Source organism: Vicugna pacos, chromosome X (assembly GCF_048564905.1).
Source record: "Vicugna pacos chromosome X, VicPac4, whole genome shotgun sequence".
NCBI classification, from domain to species: Eukaryota; Metazoa; Chordata; class Mammalia; order Artiodactyla; family Camelidae; genus Vicugna; species Vicugna pacos.
In genome coordinates, this window is record NC_133023.1 from 1,464,453 (window position 1) to 1,489,229 (window position 24,777).

A 24,777-nucleotide genomic window follows, 5' to 3' on the forward strand; every position below is an offset into this window, starting at 1 on the left:
CAAAATGGGCTGGGGGCTCTGTGATCAGCTTGCACACAAGTGTTCTGATTGGTCGTGGGTGAGGTAAGGAGTTCAAGGTCGGTGGAGCCGGGACTAGAACGAACCAGCGTGAGGTGCTGTGAGATTAGGCACTACCTGGGGCTGTTACTTTGTTAGGGCAGACACACCCAGGAAAGAATGCACTTGAGCTTTTGAGGGCTCTCGGGCAGACGTCTGACAACCCAGGAATGGAAATTAGGCTTTGAAAGACGCCCGGTGGCCCCGCAGACTTGGCTCCTGTAATCAGGCAACCAGGACGTGAATCTGAATTCAAGAGGGTGCCAGATTTATGCCGAATGGCCAAGGTACGGGCTGCTCGTGCGGTACCAAGGCTTGGGCAGGTGTTTCTTGCATCTGGAGACTGAAAGAACTGTTGGAAAGCCAGCCCCCACCTCGCAGCAGAGAATGAATTATGGGCCAAATTGGGTCTCCATGCAAATTCATATGTTGAAGCTCTAACCGTCCCCGCCCCCTGCCCCCACCATGTGCTTGTATTTGAGGGTCTTCAAAGAGGGGATGAAGGTAAAATGGGGTCACTAGGTGGGTCCTGATCCCAGAGGACTGGGGTCCTTCTAAGAAGAGGAGATGAGGACCCAGACACACACAGAGGGACGGCCATATGAGGACACAGGGAGGAGACGGCCGTCCACACACCAAGGAGAGACCAGCCCTGCTCACACCCTGACCTCCGATTCCAGCCTCCAGTACTGGGAGAAATAAATGTGTGATGTTTAAACCCCACCCCTCGTTTGCAGAACTCTGTTATGGTGACTGGAGCTGGGAGAGAGCGGGGGAGAGAGAGAGAGAGAGAGAGGGAGGGAGGGAGGGAGGGAGGGAGAGAGAGTTGAGACAGGTGATTGCGTAGGCGGTGTCTGGAATAAATGAATAAATTTCCCATCTCATTCTCCCTCCTGGTGGTGTCCCATCCTGGGGTGCAGTGCAAAGCCAGGGGGCGAGGGAGTCCCATCAGACAGTGACCTCGGGCCATAGAGAGGGGAGGACACTGAAGACCCAGCACGGCTCCCAGATTCTGACTTTCCCCAGATCACCGGCGCACTGTTTCACCAAGCATCGTCGCTTGAAAATACTTCTGGTTTGAAACATAGTCTGTCCTTGTCAATGTTGAAAATGATCTATCCACCTTCTCGAAACTGGTCTCACCTGCACCTCATCAGAGTCATCTCAGACCCTCGGTGCCTGCCTGCTGTTTCTCTGCACATCTTTATGATGTAAAAGCACCTTCGCTTGGGATCTGAGCTCTTTCTGGGGACAGAGCAGCCTCCCCCAGGTGGCAGGGAGAACTGCAGTGTTTATTCTCCAGTTTGGTGGTCCAGGCAGCAGCCCCTGAAGGGTGCCATTTTATTTCGTGGTGATTGTGTGTTACCGCTTCTTCCCCGTCCCTTCCCCTTTAGAACTGGGGGAACTGTTCAGCCCCGCACAAGCAGTTGACTTGACCTGACAGTGATGTTTTATTGTGACGCCAGTGAAGAGCTCCAGGGGCCGGGGACCCAGCTTTCCCCGGGCGGGCGTTACCCTGGGTCTGCCTCCCGATCGCACCAGCAGAAGGGGAACGGGCCACAGCAGGGCTGGAGCCATGGCTTCCAGGTGTTGTCCGGCGTGTCCAGCTGCAGCAGAACTGGGCTGAGCGTCCGGCGATGGTCCTCCACGGCCCGGGCGACTCGCTCCATCACCTGATGGAACAAAGGCTCCGTGTCCGGCGTGAGGGCATGGGCCTCGGAAGGGTCTCTCGAGAGGTCAAACAGCAAAGGTGGGTCATGATGGGCTACTTTCTCCCCGGAACACGGGCAGACCCCTCTCCCGTAGCAGGCGCCGGCTCCGTCCGGGTGGAATACGGGGGTCATGTAGTGGACTTTCCACACTGCTCCTCCTGGAGGAAGGACAAGCATTGAAGGGGGAGAGACAGGACGCATTACTGGAGAGCACGGTGATTCACAACAAGAAGAAGGTGGAAGCAGCTCAAGTGTCCATCCAAGGATGGACGGAGAAACAGAATGGGGTCCATGCACACAGGGGAATATTACTCAGCCAGGAAAAAGGTGAGGCTCCGCCACAGGCTACAGCATGGATGGACCTTTAACACAGGATGCTCTGTGAGAGGATGCAGACACAGAAGGACACACAGGGTGTGATTCCATTTATAGGAAATGCCCAGAAGAGGCAAATCCACAGGCACAGAAAGAAAGTCAGGGCTAGTCAGGGGCTGCAGGAAGCAGAATGTAGAATGATTGTTTTTTTAATGGGATCGAGGCTTCCCTTTTGGGTGATGAAAGTGTTTTGAAACTAGACAGGGTGACGGTTGCAAAACACTGTGAATGTGCTAAATGTTGCTCAATTTTACTCTTGAAAAGTGTGGATTTTAGGATATGGGAATAATACAGATGGAATGTGTGTGTCCCCCTCAAGTTTATATGTGGAAGCCCTGACCTCCAATGTGATGGGTTTAGGAAGTAGAGACTTTGGCAGATAATTAGAATTAATGAGATCACCAGAGTGAAAAAAACTTACAGGGAGAAATCTATAATATGTAACTTTAAAAAAGCAAAGATGTAGCAATAAAAAATCATCCCTAAGCGTCAATGCTTCTAGATTGAGCTGTGCAATTGAAAGTCTCAAGAAAAAGTCTTTAAAGGGGGAGGGGGAGGATATAGCACAGTGGTTAGACAGTGTGCTTAGCATGCACGAGGTCCTAGGTTCAATCCCCAGTACCTCCATTAAAATAAATAAATACTTAATTACCCTCCCACAAAGTTTTTGAAAAGTTATAAAAGGGGAAACTGATAATATTTAATTTAAAAAAATGTAGCAAGAAAAAAAATCATCCCAGATTATAACACTACTGAAAAGGATGGACAGGAAAGACAGGGAGATTGAAAAAAAAATCTATGGTAACTTTCTGAAATAAAGGGGATTCCAAGACTAAGTCTTTCAGTCTTGATCCAGAAAACTGGAGACATTCAGAGACTGCTTTTGAGGAAGGAAGAAAAAAGAGTAAGGATAAAAAAAAATGAGGAAACAAAGGGATGGAAACCTTCCCAAACCCTGGAAGAAAGGTCTGTGAGGCAAATTCAAAAAAGGGATAAACTGTCAGGCCGAGGCAGAGTAACAGGGAGGGAAACAGAAATGAAGAGAAAAGACTGAAAAAGGGGAAACTTTTATCTGAAGACCAAAGAGAAGCAGAATCAAATATTTATAAAATTTAAAATTACAAGGAGAGGGTATAGCTCAGTGGCAGAGAGCATGTTTACCATGCATGAGGTCCTGGGTTCAATCCCCAGTACCTCCACTGAAAAAAAAATGTAATTAACCCCCCACCAAAGTTAAAAATACAGTTATTATGCAAATCCAAGAGCTGCATTTTAGAAACTGATTCATAGAAACGGAAAACCTCTGGTACCTCCACTTGGGCGGTGATGGGGAATCCAGGCATAAATGTGAAGGCAATTAAAATACAGTGAAATTACCCATGAGAGAATAAAACACTTCGTGAAATGAATGCTTTTTAACTAAGAAGTGGAGAGACATAACACATTGCAGTTGGGGAAAACTCAATATTGTAAAGATATCACTTCCCCGCCCCTACCACGCTCATTTATACACTGAAGGCGATGACAATTGGTGTTCCTCTGGAATTAAGAAAGACTTGGAAATGATTTTACAGTTCTCTGGAAAAAGACTCTTGGGGCAAGATATGCCTGGAAAAGTTTGAGATGTGAAAATTATGCAGCAAGCAGATGGCCGCTTATATTACAAAGTTGTTATTACAACAAATATGAGCTGGTGGCATTCAGTTAAGGTGGTGAAGACATGTGCAAACCAAATCTAGGTGAAGAGAACAGACTGCAAAGCTTAGAGCCAGGTGGGAAGCCCTGAGTGTGTGCAAGAGACTCTGTGTGTGTATGTGTGTGTGTACGCATCTACGTGGGATGATAAAAGTTGTGTGTGATAAAAGTGGTTCTTCCCATCACAGGGAAATAATGCAAAAACCATAGGTAAGAATTCCCTTCCCGTAAGGATAGGATGAATGACAGCCAGAAGGATGTTGCTGACGTGAGAAGAAAAGTCTCACCAAGAAGGAAGTAAAGGAGCTCGTGTGGAAAGGAAAGACGTCAAGAAGCAGGAGACGGAGAAGGGAAGCCACACTGTGACTCCCTCCCGCAGCCTACTCACTGTCCCGTTGGTGCCACCGGGCTGCGTGCAGAGACTGTTCGCAGTAATGCATCAGGAACTCCTGCTCCGAGTGCTGGACCGTCCCCAGGAGCAAGGGCAGCAGGTCCCGGCCGTCGATCACCCTGCGGGCAGGAGCGCAGGGGCTCAGGGAGGGGCAGGTGCGCACCTTAGCAAGGAGCAGCCACCCTACCACGTGCCTGCAAACTTCACCCTTGGCTAAAAGGTCACTGAGGGTCCAGCTTGCTCGGCTGAAGGGATGGGCCACGCAGCCTACTTAGGATCGCACAGACAAGAGGGCGGGGGGCAGAGCTCAGTGCTAGAGCACGTGCTTGGTGTGCACGAGGCCGGGGACGCAGTCCCCAGTGCCTCCGTTAAGGAAAAAAAGAAAAAGAGAGCTAGGAATGCAGAAATGGGCTAACATCCAGGGAAACGTGCTGGCTTTATATTGACTTGAGCTTTGAGTCATTATAGAATGTGTTGTAGTCTTCAACAAGACTTGGAATCATTTCATAAACATATATGATAAAAGAAAATTTACCTGCATATATATTATGTACATTCAATATATGTACACACAATGTATGTCGTTACTTACAAATACATATATACAATAGATACACAGTATACACGTTCTGCATATTCACTATGTATACTATGTATACACAACGTATACACTGTATATACAATATACACACAACATATGTGCTCTGCGTATTCAATATGTACACTTGTATACACAACATATACACTGTATATGCAATATATATACACAATATTTGCGCTCTGCATATTCAATATGTGTACTATATATACACATATACACACACGATATCCATACACCATAGATATACCATATAAATGCATACCAGATATACATGCCATATACCATATACCATGTCTATATGCATCAGATGGTCTATATGCACACCATATAGATACATGATATATGGCATATATATACACCATGTGTAGGCAGAATATATATATATAATTTCACTTGCAAATATGTGTATTCTTATGCACATACACACATATGTATATGTTTACATATGTATGTGTTTATGAGCATGTATATATCTATATACACACTTACATATAAATAAAACCAAGCTACAGTATATGGCTGAATTTATCTTACCTTCCAGTAAAACACATTTGCAGTATACACGACAGAGAGATCTTTACTTTTAAAACAAATGAGCTGTTATAAATTAGTTTTAAAAACTAGCAGGCAATTAGGACAAAGAAATCAACCAGAGGCATGGTATTCAACCTAAGAGAAGAGGACACAGGAAAATGTGAGCTAAAGAAAGGTGTAGAATAGTCAACCTCTCTGCAGATATAGCGATGGAAGGTATAACACGCACATATATGTATATGTGTAGACACACATCTGTGTCATGTATATATTTAATAAATAAATCACATGTGTAACTTAAATTGATTTTACTTCAGTTATTTTTATGGTAATCTCACAGATGGCCAGGAGCAACTCCTAGGGAACCACTTGACAAAATGTATCAAGAGAGTTACCTGCCAAATGGCCACACACTTTTGACACAGGAATTTAACTTGTCTGGATTTTTGCTAAGAAGATAATTATGACAAGCAGTCAATGGACAAAGCAGGAATTTTAAATAAAAAAGAACAAGGCTTAAGTCTACCTGTACGAAGATGGTTGAAAGGGTACCGTGAAACCATTAAAATTTTTGTCCACGCGCAAAGATTTCTAAACAGATGTCGGTACGTACATCGATAGCTGTATACTTAGATATATTTATATAAATAAACATAAAATATTTCTAAATACATATAATAGATAGGTCTCATATAACTTAACTGTACCCTTGTGTATGATGTAAAGATTATGAAATAACTTTGATTTCTTTCAATTTCCCTGCACTTTCTATAATTTTTAGAGCAAGAGAAATTGGAATCGTAAAAAGTCCCTGCCATGCTCCATCCAAAGGAATTTCTTGTGGTGGATGAATAGGGAGGAAATTCATGGCTGGAATTTCAGCGACAATTGTCCCTATGCCCCAATGGCTCCACTTAACAATCAGGAGAAGGGAGGACATTTTGTGCATAAAATGAAGCCGACGCTTCATTCCAGGCGGTATCGATGGGGCGCTCTTTCCAGAGACCGATCTCACGGATGCCTTATGCCAAGCGAGAGGGACAGAGACACTCCACATACGTGGTGTTGCCTCTATGCAAAACTGAGCTGCCGTCTTCCGTACCTGTCCTGGGGCACCTGGCCGCCCCCCAGCCGGACCACGGTGGGGAAGATGTCCATCAGGCTGGTGGGCTCGTGGACCACTCGGCCGGCCGGCAGCACCCCGGGCCACCGGAAGATCCCCGGGACGCGGATCCCGCCTTCCCAGCCGCCCATGCCTTTGCCACCTGGGTTGGGACATGAACAGAAAACAAGGTGACTGAAGATCACAAGTGGTTGCCTTCCTGGGTCATTTAAACTTTCTACTTCTTTTCAATCTGTCCTTCTCTCCCTGTCTCTTCCTTTTAATTGCATGCTGACATTTAGTTCCTTCTTGGCGCTGCTTAGACTTTATTTTCCTTATTAATCTGGGTGGTGGTGGTCTGCCACATGGGCATCAGGATGTGGACGTCTTTGGGGACATTCTTCTTTTTTAAGGTCATTTAATACATTTATTTTTAGATTTTTCAGGGTGAATTTTTTCCTGAAATTTTTGCTTGAGAATTGTTTAAACGGACCCACATTCCAAAAAGCATAGTAAAAGAAAACAAATTGATATTTTAAATAAAGAAATTTGCTTTCCTATTCATGCAGCTACTTAGACTATGGAAGAATAACGTGACGAAGCAAATATTTAATTTGCATAGTTATATATTCGCTTTTATGTATGTGATAGGCTGCTGCATGTTAAATATGTATATGAGCATCAGTCTAAATGAATTTTTCACACTGAATAAAAAATTATTGGGAGTTTGAGATTTGCAAATGTTAACCACTATATATAAAAATAGAAAAAAATATTTGTTCTGTAGAGCACAGGGAACTATGTTCAATATCTTGTAATAACCTTTAATGAAAAATATATGACATGAATACATGTATACATATGCATGACTGGGACACTGTGCTGTACACCAGAAATTGATACACTGTAATAGACTATACTTCAATTAAAAAAATTAAGTTCTGTAGGTGAAAAAAAGAAGTATGCCAGGTTTGGCTTTTTTTTTTTTTTTGGCAGCATGTTTTAGAATATTTGTGTTATATCAAATAATGATGTTCTTATAATCAGTAGAATCATAGTTTGGAGATAATGTGGCCACTCTGGGTGCCCACCCTCCTTGAATGCATTGCCTGAATGTAAAAATTCAAACTGAGTCCATCACTTGATGAATAGGTAAGCAGAAAATGGTCCAGCCACATGGGGGAATATTACTCAGCCAGGAAAAGGAGTAAAGCTGTGACGCATGATACACGTGGATGGACCTTGAACACAGGATGCTCCATGAGAGAAGCAGACACAGAAGGACACACAGGGTGTGATTCCATGTTTAGAATAAGGAAGTAGAGAGAGATAAAAGTAAGTTAGCAGCTGGGCACAGGAGGAAACAGGAAATGATTACAGATAGGTTCTGGATTTCTTTTAGAGGTGATGAAAATGTGTGATTAGATTGTGGTGCTGGTTGCACAATTCTGAGAAGGCCAAAAATCACTGAACTATGCAAAAGAAGAAAAAATCAAATCTGATCATGACAAATTATAATTTCTGTCCTGAATAGAAAAGCATAGTTCCTGGGTAGCAGTATTTTCTGTTTATCTTCAGGTGGACGGCCCCATTCCAGAGCAACGGTTGGGAATTATCGGGATGAGATAAAGACCACAGGTAAGGATCTGGGCATGGCTCATCCTTACCTTTATATATCCCATTCCAGCCGCCATATTGCTGGTTTTCAAACTGAGCCTCTAAGGACCCCCCATGATCCGATGTAAAGTAAACAAGGGTGCTGTTGGCCAGTCCTTCTGCGTCCAAAGTATCAAGTATCTGCCCTGCAAAGAATAGATGCATTTGAGCCAGACAAAATAGAAAACGCTCTTAAACTACGTCACTCAGCATGTGCTTTAGCATTCTGGGGTGCTTCAAGAGAACGACTCTTTAGTATTACAGCATCCTGGGAGCTAGCACTTACATAACTGTGGAATTTTAAGCATCCTCGATTTAAGATTGAAATACATCTTTATACATGTCCTGCCCTGTTTCCAAAAAGCTTTAGAAAAGCTGGAAAGGTATGCGCTCCATAGGACAAAATAATAACAATGTAAAAGTTTGGCAAAAGAAGCTTACAGAGAAAAAAGGATAGGCGGGTCTAGGAAGGAGGCTGATAATGGCATTGAGACGTATGCACAGCAGTGAAGCACAGTCTTCAATGGTGAGTCTCTTTCTTAGAGTTAAAAACACATGCACCCCAGTGTTCACAGCACCACTGTTTATAATTGTCAAGACATGGAAGCAACCTAAATGTCCATCAACAGATGACTGGATAAAGAAGATGTGGTGTATTTACACAACGGAATACTACTCAGCCATAAAAAAGAATGAAATATTCCCATTCGCAGCAACATGGATGGACCTGGAGATTGTCATACTAAGTGAAGTAAGTCAGAGAGAGACAAATATCATCAACCACTCCCCCAGCTTCTTTTTGATAACTATTTGCATGGAATATCAACCCGAGTGTGTATTGATGGATGACTGGATAAATATATTCAACAAAATATGACTCAGTCTAGAGGAATAAGGAAATCCTGTCATTGGCAGCGACATGGATAGCCCTTGAGGGCATTATGCTTAGTGCAGTAAGTCAGACGGAGAAAAATAAACACTGTGTGATCTCACTTACAGGCGGAATCTAAAAACAAATAAATTGACACAAGTGAACTTATTTACAAAACAGAAACAGACTTACACAGAAAGCAAATTTAGTTACCAAAGGGGAGAGTGGGAAGGGATACATTAGGAGTTTGGGATTAGCAGATACACACTACTGTATATAAACTAGATAAACAACAAGGACCTACTATACAGCACAGGGAACTGTATTCAATATCCTTTAATAAACTGTAATGGAAAAGAATATGAAATCATATATATATATGTATATGATTTCATATACATATATATATATAACTCATATATATATATATATATATATATATATATATATGAGTTAGTTTGCTGTACACCTGAAATGAATACAAAATTGTAAAACAACTATACTTCAATTTTTGAAAAGTTACAAACTTAAAAGAAACAAATGTATTTCCTTGGGGTTAGGTCTTGCTTTTTGTTTTTTTAAATACAGTCTGACCATGTCTGAATTTTAGTTGGTGTGTTAGAGCACTTGTGTTCAACACAGTTATCCATATGGTTAGCTTTAAATCAACTGTATTGCCCTTGGTTTTTGCTTGCGTGTGTGTGTGTGTGTGTGTTTCAATGTGTTCCATCTGTTCTTTGGCCATTTCTTCCTCTTAAGTTGCTTCCTTTCAGACAAGGATTTTTAAATTTGTACCGCTATTGATTTTTCTCCCCCCTCATGAGTAGATTTTATTTTTTAGAACAGTGTTGGGTTTACAGATAACCATTGGAGAGCCAATACGGATGCACTGTTATGAACTAAAGTCTTCAGTTTGCATTAGGGTTCACTGTTTGGGTTGTGCCTTCTGTGGCTTTTCATAAAGACACACAAAATGTCTCGTATCTGCCAACGTTGTCACATGGAAGAGTTTCACTGCCTTAATGGATTCCTGAACTCCACCCACCTACATTATTAAGTGATTTTAATTTAAAAAGTATCATATGAGAGGAGGGTATAGCTTAGTGGTAGAGTGTGTGCTTAGCATGCCCGAGGTCCTGGGTTCAATCCCCAGTACCGCCACTGAAATAAATAAAATAAATAAACCTAATTACTTGCCTAATAATAATAATAACAACAATAATAATAATAATGTAGCACACAAAAACTAAAAAAAAAAAGCATTATACAGTTGCTTGACTTTTAAGTTGAGACGTAGAAAAAAGGAAGACATTGCAAAGAGTCGTTAAATGTCTCTCATAAAAAGCTCCTTATCCTGATGAACCTCCGGGTTCTTTTTGTACCGTAAAATTTCATTCTTTATCATTCAGCAAGTATTTGATCGCATACATTTGCACGTTTATTCCTTTAAGATTTATTTTTTCTCAAATTGTGGCACTGTGAATTCCGCTTTAAGCCCTCAGCCTGTGACATCACATAAAACAGCCTACATTTCCCATAGATTCTTCATCTTCTCCACCCAAGGACCCTTAGAAGCAAAGGTGAGTGGATTTGTCTCAGAGGGAGAGTGGCCGTGCCCTCTGGGGATGTGAGGTGACTTGAATCATTGCACAAGCATGTTCCAAGTTCTCACATCCCGTGTTTTAGTCCATGAGGACACCGTGAAAATATTTTTAAGATATGTTTCTCCCTACAAATCTCTGATGACAATCTCTGCAGCCCATCACCACACAAACCCACGGGTGCCAAGCCTTCATCCGAGAAGCAGGGAAGGGGCATCTTGTGAGACCACTGACTCACTCAAGAAACGTTCACTTTTTGTTACACCCGGCACCGTTCTAAACAGGGGACGCAGTTGGAGAAGACAGCGAGGTGGTCCCAACCCACAGGGGTTCTACCCTCTCCTGGGGGGAAACAGAAAATCAACCCACCTGAAAAAGAGAAATAGAACAACACGGAGCAAAGAGGACCTTTGACGTTCAAGGAGACGTTTCTCCTATGGGTCATCTTATTAGTCCCCTCTTCTCAGTCTTTATCTCCCGTCCTCCTGCTGTTTCTGGAGCAGGAACCATCATGGTCTCACCTGGAACAGGTACGTACCCACCATCCAGTCCATCTCTTCCACGTTGTCCCCGTACAGCCCGTGGCGGCTCCTCCCTCGGAAGTTCTCGGTGGTGATCAGAGGCGTGTGAACGTGCAGGAAGGACACGAAGAGGAGGAAAGGTCGTTGCTTGTTTCTGAAAACAGATCAACGTATTGGAGTCGTCTTGGAGGGGAAGCCAGAGATTGCGGTGCTGGACACGTTTAATACAGAGCTACATCTCCACACCCTTCGTTAGATACGTGTCTTTGCTGCTGTTCCCACCGGAAACAGATGCGTAAAACCCCTGTTCAGCGGGAGAATGTTCTTGTGTTTGACAAGCTTCAGACTCATGACTTCTGTCTTCTAAAGTCTGTTAAAGATTCCAGACTGATTTTATACATTTTTTCCCCTCCCTGGATTATCATTTTCAAACTACGTACTTCGGACAACTGAAAGGAAGACAGCATACCAGGATGCTGTCTGCTCTGGCTTGCGTTCATTCTGTTGTTTCAGTATACTTCTCCACCGCCATCTTAGCGTCAATATTACAAGTGATTTGAACATTCAGTTTCCTTTACCACTGCATTTAAGTAGTGAAGTTTAGGGCACGAAAGAGTTATGAAAAACACACTTTTTTTTTTCATAAATGATTATGAATTTCATTTGGACCCTCCCTCGTCTTGGCGATGCCCCAGCTCCCTCGCTATTCATGCCAGATCTTCATGGTCTAACGCATGTCCTCAACGCACAGAAGCACAGCTGAATTTTCTTGCACTGAATTAAGATGCATCAGACTCACCTGTGTTAGTCTGAAAGGTGATTATCCGCTTCAGACTTGACCCGTATTAGGCAATTCCACCCAGAACGCTCTCACAACGTTCCAGGACATGATCACAGCCTCATCCCCGCCAGGTAAGCTGGGGCTTGACGGTGTCACCCCCTCCACTGGGACACCCCTGGGGAGCGTGGGACTGGCTCTGTTCGCTGTTAGCGTTTCGTCGTGTCTCTCTTGGCCTGACCTGCTCATTCCCCTCATCACTGCCACTCAGACTCACCCCTAGGCTGGCATGAGCAAGAGGACAACTTCGTCTTGATGGCAGAGCTTCAGAAACGCTTAGAACTGCAGGGAGGGTGCAGCTCAGTGGTAGAGTTCATGCCTAGTGGGCACAGGGTCCTGGTTCTAACCCCCACTACCTCCGCTAAAAAATTTAAACCGATACATAAAACGAATTGCCTCCCCTGATCAAACACTTTTCTAAGAAATCAGAATTTATTGCAACGCGTCTTCCGGCGGCACGTGAAGCTTGGGGGGGCCAGGGGGCGCTCATACAGCTAGGCTGGCTCTGAAACAGGAGGCAGCAGCCGCGAAGTCCAAACGGCCCGGCAGCTGCCTCAGCGGGTCGAGCTGGGTGCGCGTCAGCCCTGCCCCCCTTCACCAAACGCGTCTCCCCGAGCCAGGAGCGGCCTCCGCCTCCAGCGCCGTCGCAGCAGGCCCTTCCGGACGCGGGCTGCCACCCTGCGGCGAAGCGCTGCGACGCAGCCGGCCGCGGACACTCACCGGCTGACGAAGGCCGACACCTCCCGCAGCATCAGCGGCGCGGCGCGGTGCAGGCGCATCGGCTGCTGGGCGACGCGGCGCTCGCGCATGAGCAGGCAGTCCGCGTGCACGACCAGCGCGCCCAGGCAGCGCGACGCGGCGCCCAGCGCGGCGGCGGCGGCGGCGGCGGCCCAGGCGGCCGGGGCCCAGGCGCCCGCGGTCAGGCCGCCCAGCCGCCCGGCCGCGAGCGCGAGCGCGGCGGCGGCGGCGGCGCGGGCGCCCAGGCGCAGCGGGCGCTCCAGGGCCGCGCGCTTCTCCGACAGCTCCCAGCGCGCGCAGTCGCCCATGAGCGAGAGCGGCGTCCCGAAGAACCGGTCAAAGCCGTGCCTGAGCGGGTGGTGGCAGTGGTCGCTGGCGGACTCGCAGCTGAGCCCCAGGTGCCACTTTCCTGAAAGGCAGAGAGGACGCGGGCTTGAGCGCGGGGCGCCCGGCTCGGGGCGAGCGGCTGCGGCGTGCTGGCGACGCGCCGGAAGGTTCCAGGCACCCTGCTGGGCGCTGCGCTGGGCTGGGGGCACTGCCTGCTGCTGTTTGCACCGCGCCCTGGCCTCACTGTTTCGGGGGAATGAGGCCCTGTGTGGCAGCTCTATTTCCCGTGCTGTTGTAACAGATTTCCTTAACTGGGCCGCTCCGAGCTGCGGAGATGCGTCCTCTCCCCGTCCTGGAGACCGATGTCTCCGATCAAGGTGTGAGCGACGCAGTGCTCCCTGCACAGACTCCAGGGGAGGGTCCTCCCTGCCTCTTCCAGCTTCTGGGGGCTCCAGGCGTCCCTGGGTTTTCAGCCACGTCAGTGCATCCTGTGCCTGCATGATCACCTACCTCCTCTTTGCAGTCAAATGGCTCACTGTCTCCCTCTTGAAAGGACCCTTGTCCTGGCACATCAGGAAACCTGGGTAACCCATCCCTCCCTCTCAAGATCTTCCACTTAACCACATCTGCCAAAATCCCCCCCCCCTATTTTTCCCCCAGAGAAGGTCATATTTGCAGTTTTCCAGTGTTTAGGACTATTCAGTCCACGACACCTGATTTTGCAAAGGGCTATGGGAGAGCCAGAATCAAGGCGGAGAGGGAGTGGCCCGATCACCCTAGAGAAGTCGATCTGTCGTAACCAGCATGACCAAGGGGCTTCCTGACTTTAGAATTGTGCCTCCCTTTGCTAATTCAGTCTCGTCCTAGTCAGGGTCAGGGTGGGTGATGGGTTTTACGGAGCCCAGTTTTCAAGGTCAGTCAGGGGGACATGCTTAGACTGCCTGCTGTGGATAAAGAAACTCTCCATGTGTCTTCTCAGCTGCCCGATGGTGACCGTCATCCAGAAAACCTGGGGTTTCCCGAGGAATATCTGGGAATCTACTGGTTTCTCTATTCGAAGAGCTGCAGAGCTAGCCATGGTCTCTGTCATCAATACATGACACGGTTAACAGAATTATCGCCACACCACGATGATGATAGTGATAAATTGGTCCCCTGTCAAGAAACCATCACCCCGAAATTGATTCCATTCTCTATGCAACATGGTGTGTTGAGGTTCAGAGGCATAAGCGTGCTATTTGTAGAAGCAGAGAGGGAAGCCCTGATCTATGCAGTCACATTTCTACATAGGGAATATGGGGGGAAAAAACAGCATTATGGGACTTTTTTTGGTAATTTGGTAAAATTAGACAACATTTTCTTTTTTAAAAAAAATCATGACACCTCACCAAATTATATGAAATGCCAAATATTTCATTAAACTGAAATTTCTTGGTTTTTTTTTTTTTTGGTACGGGGAGGTAATTCAGATTATTTATTTATTATTTATTTCATGGAGGGAATGGGGATGGAACCCGGGACCTCGTGCATGCTAAGCATGCGCTCTACCACTGAGCTGGACCCTCCCCTCCTTAAACTGATACTTCTTGAGCATCTATTTTGCAACCTGGGTATCGATGTCATTCCAGCATGCATAGGGCTTTCTGTCTGGTGGGAAATCCCACTGTGTCCCAACTATTCATTTCCGAACTTTTGGGTTGGACATAACCTTTAGTTGAATATAAAAGTAACGTGCTTAATACTTAAAAAAATTGCACATACCCAAACAGCAGGTTTATACTGTATAGCACAGCGAAGTCTCTTCAATGTCTTGTAGGAACTTACGGTGAAAAAGAATACGAAAACAAATATATGCATGTTCGTGTGTGACTGGAGCACTGTGCTGTGCACCAGAAATTGACACAGCATTGTAAAGTGACTCTACTTCAATAAAAAATATATATATAACAAACGTACGTACCTATGAGTCCAGTGGCATAGCCTTTATCTTGCAATATTTTTGCAAAAGTCGTCTCATTTGCAGGAAGGCCCCCAGAGACTCCCGTCCACTGAAGAACACGGTAACCGTTGCTGGAAACCATACCTTTGATCAATTAATTTCAAAGAACTGTTACAATCAAGCATCACTTGGTATCATCATCTTTATCTTTTTGTTTTTGATGCTTTGCTTTTTTTATGCTGACTTTCATTCCAGTCTCCACATAGCTAGACATCACATAAACAGCCAATATCCCATATGTTTTTTTTCCTGTGACATTTTGTATTAAGCATTTTTCATAATGTTAATCTTCAAAACCATCATTTCAATAAGGGCATATTTTTTTCATATATCAATTAATGCAACGCTTGGTATTCAAACCTGTCTCCACATTGGGATCATGAGGGAAGCTTCAAAATATATTGACATCTGGTTATCACCCCAGAGATTGTGATTTTGGTTGGTCTGGGGTGGAATTTGGGATTTGGGACAGCTGAAGGACTCCCCCCAGGTGACTGTAGTGTGCTGAAAAACTACCCTGAGCTTGATCTTTCTAGGACCTCGTCCCCAAGCGTTTCAAAATGTGGATTCAGTATTTTTATAGAGCTCTGCCGTGTACCATTGAGAACCAAGAACTTAGAAGACACTCCTTGCCTCCTAGACCTCTCTGATGAATGCAACTCAGTCTGATTCGAGAGGCCCCATCTGGCTCAGAGAGTGACTACACATTGTGGGAACTTGGAGAGCTTGGAGACGTCCCAAAACTTCGAGAATGCGTCTGGTGCCAGAAAGCCAGGTGAATGCTAAATAGGTCTTCCCTGAGAGGGTGTCAGAGAACCATGTATACAAGGGTGAGTGAAGGTCAGCAGGTTGTCCAGCCTGACCAGGCTACAGTCTCCAGTTATTCCAACACGAGTCCACCAGTCTAGGTGGTGCTGTGAAAGCCTTCTGTAGGTGTAGTTAGTACCTACAATCAACCGGCTGGAAGTAAAGAAGGTGACCCCTGTTAAGGTGGGTGGGCCTCGTCTAATCAGTTGGCGGCCTTAGGCACAAACATTGATGTTTCCAGACACAGAAGAAATTCTGCAACATCATATCCTGCCTGAGTCTCCAGCCTGCTGTCCTGCCCTAAGGATTCTGGACCAGCCAAGACCCCACAATCATAGGAGCCAATTCCTTAAAATAAATCTCTTTGCAGGGAAAGAGAGAGACGGTAGATCATCAATAAATAAACTCATTCAGAGGGTTCAGAAGGTTTGTGGTGGTTGTTGTCGGTGGAAGTACTGAAGATTGAACCTGGGACCTCTGCCAAACTAGGTCACTCTTTGAACTCATTCAGGGGGCTCAGTTCTGTCACTTGGGGCCACAGAGAGCCAAGGAAATTCCTTTTCCATGGGGTGGGCAGAGATTTGCAAACAACCTTTGGAGACCCCCCTGTTTCTTCTCCATCAGATTAGGCATATTTGGTTACTTAAACTTTTGCACAACCATGCTCCCAATACCGCTCGTTATGTCTTAACATCCCTTATACATCCCTAGGCGTTGACAAGCTTGCCCCCGTGGGGCACATCCTGCTGGCCACCCGTTTTCACACCCTTTCTGAGTGAAGAATGGTTTTGTACTTTTTTTTTTTCATGGTGGTGAAAAAATTAAAAGTCGTATATTTCATAGCATATGGAATTATATGGCATTGACGTATCAGTGCCCATCATGACTTCAAGCTGACGGTAAACGTCCAGGGGACTTGGCCCAGTCTCCTTGCACCGTCCTGGAGGAAGCACACTTTCTCAGTTAAAGAGAACTTCGCACACTAACTTAGCTAACGTTCCAAAGAGCGTGCTCGTGCCCAGCGTGTGGCTGGACAGAAGAGCGGACCGACCTGAGCGCAGAGGGTACCTCCCAGTCAGGAATGCAGCCCTGCTCGGGGTGCACATGGAAGCGGCCGCGAGGTGCTGCCTCAGCACCACTCCGTCCTCGGCCAGGCGGTCAATGTTCGGAGTCCTGCGAAGGGAAGGGGTGAACATTCATTCCTCGGCAAATGCACGCGCGGGTTTACCCCACAAGCAAGGTGACAGCACGTTGTAGGCGGTGCCTGAGGGCGGGGGTCAGACCCAGCCTCGTGTGTGGGTTTTAAGGACCACGATCACCTGTGATGGGGTGACTTTATCCTACGACAGATGAACTAGGAATGGCAGACGGGCACGTCCTGGCTTGGGCTGGGCAGGCCACGGACTGGTCTGTAGCACAGGGACCCCTGAAACTGTGCGTGAGTGGGCGGACGTGGCTTGATGGATGGAGGTCGGAGAGCGAGGTTAACTTGATATTATTCATCTTTGGGTTACAGGCAATAGTGATGATTTAAAAAAAAATCATCGTCTACTATAGACTGTGCTGATGGAGGTCATATTTAAAAGTGCGGTGGTGAGTCCTGTGTAGGATTCATTTGGGCTGAGGTTGCTGCAGGTGTCGGGGAGAAAGGTGCTCAAAGGCGTGACGTGTGTGCAGGATTCTACAAAGTCTGCACTGCATAAACCAAGGGCTGGACGCATTATCAGTGGCCTCTGCACCGGGGGCCCTCTGTCCCTTGCCTTATGGTGGTGTTCCCGTAGCAGCCGACGTCTCCAATGCCGAGATCGTCCGCCATCAGAAGAAGGATGCTCGGACGGGAGCCAAAATAATCTCTGCCAGCCGAGGGCTTCGCGGCGAGAAGCACTCCGATGGCCACGGCCAGCCAGCTCCTGAAACACAAGGGGCCACAGAGGGCTTCACGCTGCCGTCCGTTTTGTTGACACTACTTCTGTAAGCCGGGGGTCACTATCTGAGGGGACTCGGATATTATCAGCCCATTTCAGAAGAGTCTGAATACATCTCTTTGACATTTTTTTGTCTTTAATTTAAACAACTCATACTTCTACGGACGCCACCGCGAGCATGCACAGGGACAACAGCACAGTGGGGTTCCGATCCCCGGGGTCATGAAATAAAGACAGAATCTGACTCCGCAAAGCAATTCTGCATCGTGGGCTTCCAGGAAAACCAGACGCCCGGCCCATGGGAGGGCTTGATGCACGGCTGGGCTGGGAAGTGTGGAATGGAATTCCCCCTGAAGCTGCCTGGGGTACCTCCCAGGTCGGGGCGCACGGAACACATACATTAAGCGTGAGCCCCACACCTGATCAGCAAGAGACATGACCAACCACTCACTGAGAAACAGCCATCTGTTATCAATGCATCTGAGAAAGGGCCGGGAAGAAACAGGCAAGCACAGAGGATTCGGCATCGCACATAATCCGATCTTACCAGGACTGTTCTGGGTGCAGCATGTCCTCTCTCCTTCAGTTCCCTGTAAGAAAGAAAGAGGCTGATGCCAACGTAGGTAGCAGAAATTCAACTAATTCGGTGAGTAAGTCTGCAATGAAAAAGGGCCCCCAAATCCTCACAAAACCGGTAGGCAAGGCTCATAAAGGAGCGCGCGTCCCGACTGGAAAGGCTTTAAAAACGCTCAACCCTGCCTTAAGAATGTAGAACACGGACTTTGTTAGCTGGAACGTAGGTTGGAGGATGATCGGTTTTCTGCCAGCCGGGGGGGGGGGGGGGCGGGATATCTCCCTCCTGAAGGGAACGTTCCTCAAGCCTTGAAAGGCCCCAACGCATTCCAGATCCAGGCGTGGCTGCCAAAAGCCATGTGTGACCTTGACGGATCTTGAATCTTGTAACAGCCAGCCAGTAAGCAGAGCCACATTCCAGCTGAAGGTTCTGGAATTCGTGGACCTCCCAGAGGTCACGGTGTGCGCAGCTCCTACTTGCACAAGCTCTGGATGAATTCGAGATGTGTTCCACCTAGAGGAAGCCGTGAACGCCCTCGAGACGACTCTTGGATGGAAGGAAGCCAGTCTGCAAACAACGTACCTGGGACCAGGATGTAGAAGGTAGCCTGCGGCCAGAGCTGGAGTGAGTCTATCCTGGTGGGACGTCTGCTCCAGCTCGATGAGGAAAAGCCAGCTGGTCTTAGGTCTCTGCCTTAACTGCTGAGTCCTAATGAAAAAAAAAAAAAAGAATATAGAACATGTCTTTATCCAAAGCCAGATGATAAGTATTTGGGGTTTTCTGCTGTGACTGTGGTTCTTACCTCTACGGCCTCACTCTGGCCCGTGGTGTGGACGTGACCCTGGAGCGCACACCGGTGACGTCGACCCTGGCTGTCCTCCAGTAAAACCTGATTTCCAAAAACAGGCGAGAGTTTATTGAACGGACCAGAGATTCCAGATCCCTGATACAGACGGTAAATGTCTAAAGGAAGATGTAAAATTAAGTAATAAAATATTTATATGAAATATCTCCAATACATATTTTTAAAAAAATGTTTAATGGTGGTCAATACACCTAATGAAATTGACCATCTTAACCATTTTTCGATGTACAGATCATTGGCATCACGTCCACTCACACTGTTATGCGCCCATCCCCACCGTCCATCCCCACTTCTTTTTTTTTTTAAATTTTGTTTTGAGGGAGGTAATTAGGTTGGTTTATTTATTTACTTGATGGAGGGACTGGGGATTGAACCCAGGACCTCCTGCACGCTAAGTATGCGCTCTAGCAATTGAGCTACACCCTCCCCCAAACCCACACTTCTGCTTTCTGTCTCTATGAATTTCTGATGACACCAGGGACCTCATACAAGTAGAATCACGCAGTCTTTGTCCTTCTGTGTCTGTCTTACTTCACTTAGTGAAGTGTCCTCAAGTCTCATCCATGTTGTAGCCTGTGTCAGAACTTGCTTCCTTTTTCATGGCTAAATAATATTCCACGATATGGATGGACCTAATTCTGTGTATATCCAATATATATATTTTTTATCCTCGCGTATTTTATTTATTTATTATTTTTTAAAATATATCTTTTAATTGATGTCTAGTCAGTTAACACAATATTGTGTCAATTTCTAGCATACAGCACAATGCTTCAGTCACACAGGAACATACATATATTTGTTTTAATATGCTTTTTCACCATCAGTTACTACAAGATATTGAATAAGGTTCCCTGTGCTCTACAGTATAAACTTCTTGTTTGTTTATTTTATGGCTAGTAGTTAGTATCTGCAAATCTCGAGCTCCCAATTTACCCCTTCCCACCATGGTAACTATAAGTTTATCCCATATATTTTAAATGGAAAAAAAAAAAAGAGGCAGGAGAAAGTGTGTGTTGCACTCCTACGTGTGCAAAACAGTAAGAGGAGATGGAGAAAGGACACGTCTATTTGCTTGTCTACAGAATGACCTGGTGACAACAGCTTCTTCCTGCACAACAGGGACAGCCTTTTCCCATGTGGTGAGAGGCTCAGACCTCTGGTTCACGTTCTAGCTCTGTGTCCCCTGGAGACTCAGTAAAGGTAGTGTGTCCCCGGGCACCTGGACAATTAGCCCTCCTGAGTCTCACCGTGTCCCGTCAGAGCTGCTCCCTGGGAAAGCACAGGCTGGCTCCTCGCTGGCTGGCTGCGCGTCCAAGGGCACGGGCTGCTGTGTGGAGGCCCTGTCCTTGTCCCTCTGAGCCAGCCTGGTGTTTGCGGATCTTTCTCTGCACGTCAGCCCTTGGCCACAAGGCAGGGGACAGGTTCTTTCCAGGCTCCCTGGCCAGCTCAGGGTATGTGCCACGCCACCGCCAGCTGTATGCTCCTCAGCTCAAGGGCAGGGCGATGCACCTGTGGTGGCCCGGTGGCCATGCGTGCGGTTGGGATGGGGCTTGGGCAGCAAAAAATCCCCACGGGACACGTTCACTCGGTCCCCTATATGCTGTCAGTGCCTCCGTAGGAGGGACATTTTCACTTGGGATCAAGGCCGAGGGTCTCCCTCACTCGTGGTGAGACCTGCTGTGACAGAGCAAGGTCTGGAACCAAGGTCCAGGAGCCACCCAGGTCGGTGCCTGTTCTTTGCTTCTGGTGGGCTGTGGACGGGGGGTGACGGTGATTGTGGCCGTTCGCTTTCTGTATCATCCGAAGCCCTGAGTTTGCATGAGGGCTCATTTGTGATGTTGAACAGCCCACAGATGGACAAGGTGTAATGACATGATATGTACCTCTCGTGAGAGTGTCATCCAGGGCCCCCAAAATCTTCCGTGCATCACCTGTTCATTCCTCCCCAGCCCGAGCCCCCGACAGCCACTGGTCCTTGCACTGTGTCCATAGCTTTTTTTTCCAGATTGTCACAGAGTCGGAATCCCACAGGACGCGTACCATCGGCGAAACCACTCACTGATGGCGGGACGGAACACTGGGCAGGGGGAGAGAGGGGCTACCTGACCTGCTGTAACAGGTAGACGGCTGTGATGGCGCGTCCCAGAGCGAGCCGGGGAGGCAGGCTGCAAATGCTTGCTTTTCATGCAATTGACAAGCACCCTGCCCTCAGTATGGTCCATGGTGCAACTTTTGGCTACAAGTTACCACCTCCTGGGAGATCTATAGGAGCATTTTTTTAAAAGATATACTTAGATATGAAATGATACACATTTATAATACTATAATATACATTTATAATATAATAATATACATTTATAATATAATATAATTACATTTATAATATATTTATAATATAGTATATTTATAATATTAATAATATACATTTATAATACAATACATTTATAATACGTATGCATAGAAATATGTAACCCACAGTATACATGTATTACATAAAAATGTATAATTTGGTGTAAAATAGATACAATAATTTTGCTTTGTATCTATTTTAATCTTTTTTTGTTTTCTTCCAGAAAAAGTGGATTACAGGCTACTTCTGACTCTTCTGGGGAATGTGACTCCTTGTATTTGTCCCACCTGAGTGAGCAGATTCTTTATATAAGCCATTCAGTCCAGGTTGCATGATCAGATGAGATTTAGTTTTATCCCGTCTCTGCCTTCCCTCTTAAGCGCTGTGCTCTGTAAATTTAGCTACACCCAAGGCGCGTCTTTTTCTGTTGCCATGAAAGGCAGTATCTTATCCCTTCAAACACTGCCTGATTTTCTTCCTCTTGGCTCCTTGCTGCCAGAGAAAACTTTTGGTAAGAAAGATACCAAGCAAGCGTAGCGGGTTAGGGGGTGGTTCCCAGGGGGGTGGGAGGCTGGGGCAATGGGAAGATGTGTAAGGGTGCAAACTTGCCACCCAGAGATGAAGACGTTCTGCAGAGCTAACGCACAACACGGGCGATTGCTGCTGTGACATGAGTGTCAAAGCTGCTAAGAGACGAGATCTTAGCTGTTCGCAACACACACACACACACACAAAACGCAATGGCAATTATGTGACGTGCGACTGGTGTTAGGTAACCCTGGTGTTGCAATCACGCTGCAACATATAAGTGCATCAAACAGACACTCTGTACACCTCAAACTTTCACAAGGTTACCTGCTAATTATTATCCCAAGTTTTAAAGAGATACAGAAAAAGAGGAAGAAAGAGTTTCGAGGAAGAATGGCACCTAAGTGAGCCTTTGATTCTCTTCCAGGGGAGAGAGATCTGCTCCCCACGGCGGACCCCGTCTCCGGCTCCTGGCTGCCCTCCAGAGCGCAGGCAGTAGGCCCGATTCGTCCACGACTCTCGGGCTCTGTTCCCAGACCCAGTTCAGTGTTTGATCTCTGCATCTCTTGAACTTCCTGTCCGCACACTGCAAAATCTCTTAGCATCTGGAGTAATTCTATTTGCCCCTCTTTCTCTAGTTCGTTTAAATTCTGCATTTCTTTTAGAAATCACCCGACGCAAAGTTTGTCATGGATATCTTTGCTTTCCCCCTTTTTTTTTTTTTAAGGAAAATTGCCTCTAAACCGTGTCCAGATGCCACAGCGTGCCAGGCAGCGTGCGTGCCCAGGACGGCCGCCCAGGGTCACTGGCCAGCCGGCAGCTGACGCCCCAGCAGCTCAAGAGAAGCGGGTTACCTGAGTGGTGCGCTCGGGCCAGGCCGGCGGCGGGTCAGCGGGTGGCTGCTCGCACGGGGGCCGGCCCTCTCGCTCCTCGGCCCGGGAGCCACGGCCCTTGCTCTGAGCAGCAGCCCTCAGTCTGGTCCACGCATGTGCGGGCTGATTCACTCCTCAGAGCGACAGGAGTTGTGCAGAATCCAAGTTAGGCTGCTCGGAGCAGGGGAGGGAAGTGCCTGGCGTCTGCTGTCTGCCCTTTTCAGGTTTCTACAGAGGACCTTCTGTTCTCACTTACGAAAGAAACGCATCACTTGTTGGGGGCAGGGGAGGAGGGGGACCCAACAGCTCTTACTACAAACAGTGACTCCTTCACTTTCAAGTGGGCTGACACCCGCCTTGTCTTTGATCCCTCACTGGGAGCATTTGCTGGTTCTCTCCCAAAGCGGGGAAGCGGCTGCCTTGAAAATCCCTCTTGAACTGTCCTTAAATGTCGTATTTCCTCCTACTGCCTGCTGCCCCCAGCTCTGGCATCCGTGTCCGAAATAAAAAGAAGACAAAACAGCTCCGATAGCCTGCAATTGCTTCTCTGTGCAACTAATACTTAACTACCCGAGGACTGTTCTATGTTGTGCAAACTCCTTTTCGGTTTTATGCCAATTTTTTCTTTCCTTTTCTGTTTGCTGGGGAACCCGTTCTCCCAGATGGTAGCAGCAATCTATATGTCAACTGACATCCTATGTAAGAACGATTATTCTCTTTTTCTTTTAAATGCATTTTTTCATTGAGTTATAGTCCGTTGGCAATGTTGTGTCAATTTCTGGCGCACAGCACAGTGCTTCAGTCAGACAGGAACGTGCATACATTTGTTTCCATGTTTGTTTTCACCATAAGTTACGGCAAGATATTGAATAGAGTTCCCTGTGCTGTACAGTAGAAACTTGCTGTTAAGAATGATTCTTTTGAGACGCGTCTAGGTGTCGAATAATATGAAAATGTTCATCCAACGTCACTTGTATGTGGGATGTATTTTTTTTAAAAAAGATGCAAATGAACTTATTTACAAAACAGAAACAGACTCAGATATAGAGAATAAGCTTTTGGTTACCAGGGGCAAAGACAGTGGGAAAGTATAAACTGGGAGTTCAAGATTTACAGATACACACTACTAAATATATATATATATATATATGTATATATATAGTATATAAAATAATATATATAATGTATATATGTATATAAAATAAACAACAAGGTCTTACTGTACAACACAGGGAACTACATTCATCATCTCATACTAACCGATCATAGAAAAAAAGGAGTGCATCAAACCCTTGAATTATCTGCTTCTCAACGGTTACAATGATCAATTTTGTGTTGTGTGGATTTTACTACAATGAAAGAAATGGAAAACAGAAACTGGGGATTAAAAAAAAAATGCGTGTTTTAGAACAGAACAAGTCAGTCTGTCACCTGCCTTCAATTCCACTTCGGGTAAATTCTCTGATCCGTCGCGGTGGTTGACGCGAGCTCGTCCGCTTGACCGCTCTCAGCCACCCAGAGGGGACGGGGGTTGGATGTGACCCTTTCCCTGAATGAGCCCGTCAGGGCACCTTTCGCCCCGAGGGTCTCGGAATGCCGCGGGTCTCCTTCGCCCCTGGGCACCGTGATCCCTCCCCAGACCGCAGACCCAGCTGTCCATCTGGACACAGCCCGCAAACTGGCGATCAGAGCTTCACTGAGCTGTAAGGGAAGACGCCATCAAATGGTAAAAACGGATGGATCTTTCCACAGAAGCCGTCTATTTTGGATCTGTGAATGATGTCAATCTGGCAGCGGGGTCACTGCTAGGCCGCTTCTGGTGGTAATCATTTTTT

At 46.5% G+C, this 24,777-nt stretch overlaps 1 protein-coding gene and 1 non-coding gene across 5 annotated transcripts; one reads left to right on the forward strand and one right to left on the reverse strand.

Annotated features, from left to right (window-relative positions):
* Positions 1-1,045: 1,045 nt before the first annotated feature.
* ARSL (arylsulfatase L) lies at positions 1,046-23,078 on the reverse strand. Of its 4 annotated transcripts, none has more exons than XM_072955889.1 (13): positions 22,925-23,078; positions 19,127-19,213; positions 18,907-19,032; positions 18,298-18,340; positions 17,586-17,735; positions 16,877-16,998; positions 14,980-15,102; positions 12,675-13,101; positions 11,134-11,270; positions 8,135-8,269; positions 6,468-6,630; positions 4,228-4,349; positions 1,046-1,927 (listed from the first exon to the last, which is right to left on the reverse strand). In XM_072955889.1, the coding sequence occupies exons 4-13, from the start codon at positions 18,318-18,320 to the stop codon at positions 1,569-1,571; spliced, it is 1,761 nt and encodes a 586-aa protein (XP_072811990.1). In that variant the 5' UTR covers positions 18,321-18,340; positions 18,907-19,032; positions 19,127-19,213; positions 22,925-23,078; the 3' UTR covers positions 1,046-1,568. The 4 variants fall into 4 exon arrangements, with proteins under 4 accessions (XP_072811990.1, XP_072811991.1, XP_072811992.1 ...); XM_072955890.1 differs by lacking the exon at positions 22,925-23,078 and adding an exon at positions 20,440-20,627; XM_072955891.1 differs by lacking the exons at positions 18,907-19,032; positions 19,127-19,213; positions 22,925-23,078 and adding an exon at positions 18,510-18,566.
* Positions 3,269-3,343, forward strand: TRNAG-ACC (transfer RNA glycine (anticodon ACC)). The gene has a single exon. It is a non-coding gene; the product is annotated as a tRNA-Gly (tRNA).
* Positions 23,079-24,777: the final 1,699 nt, after the last annotated feature.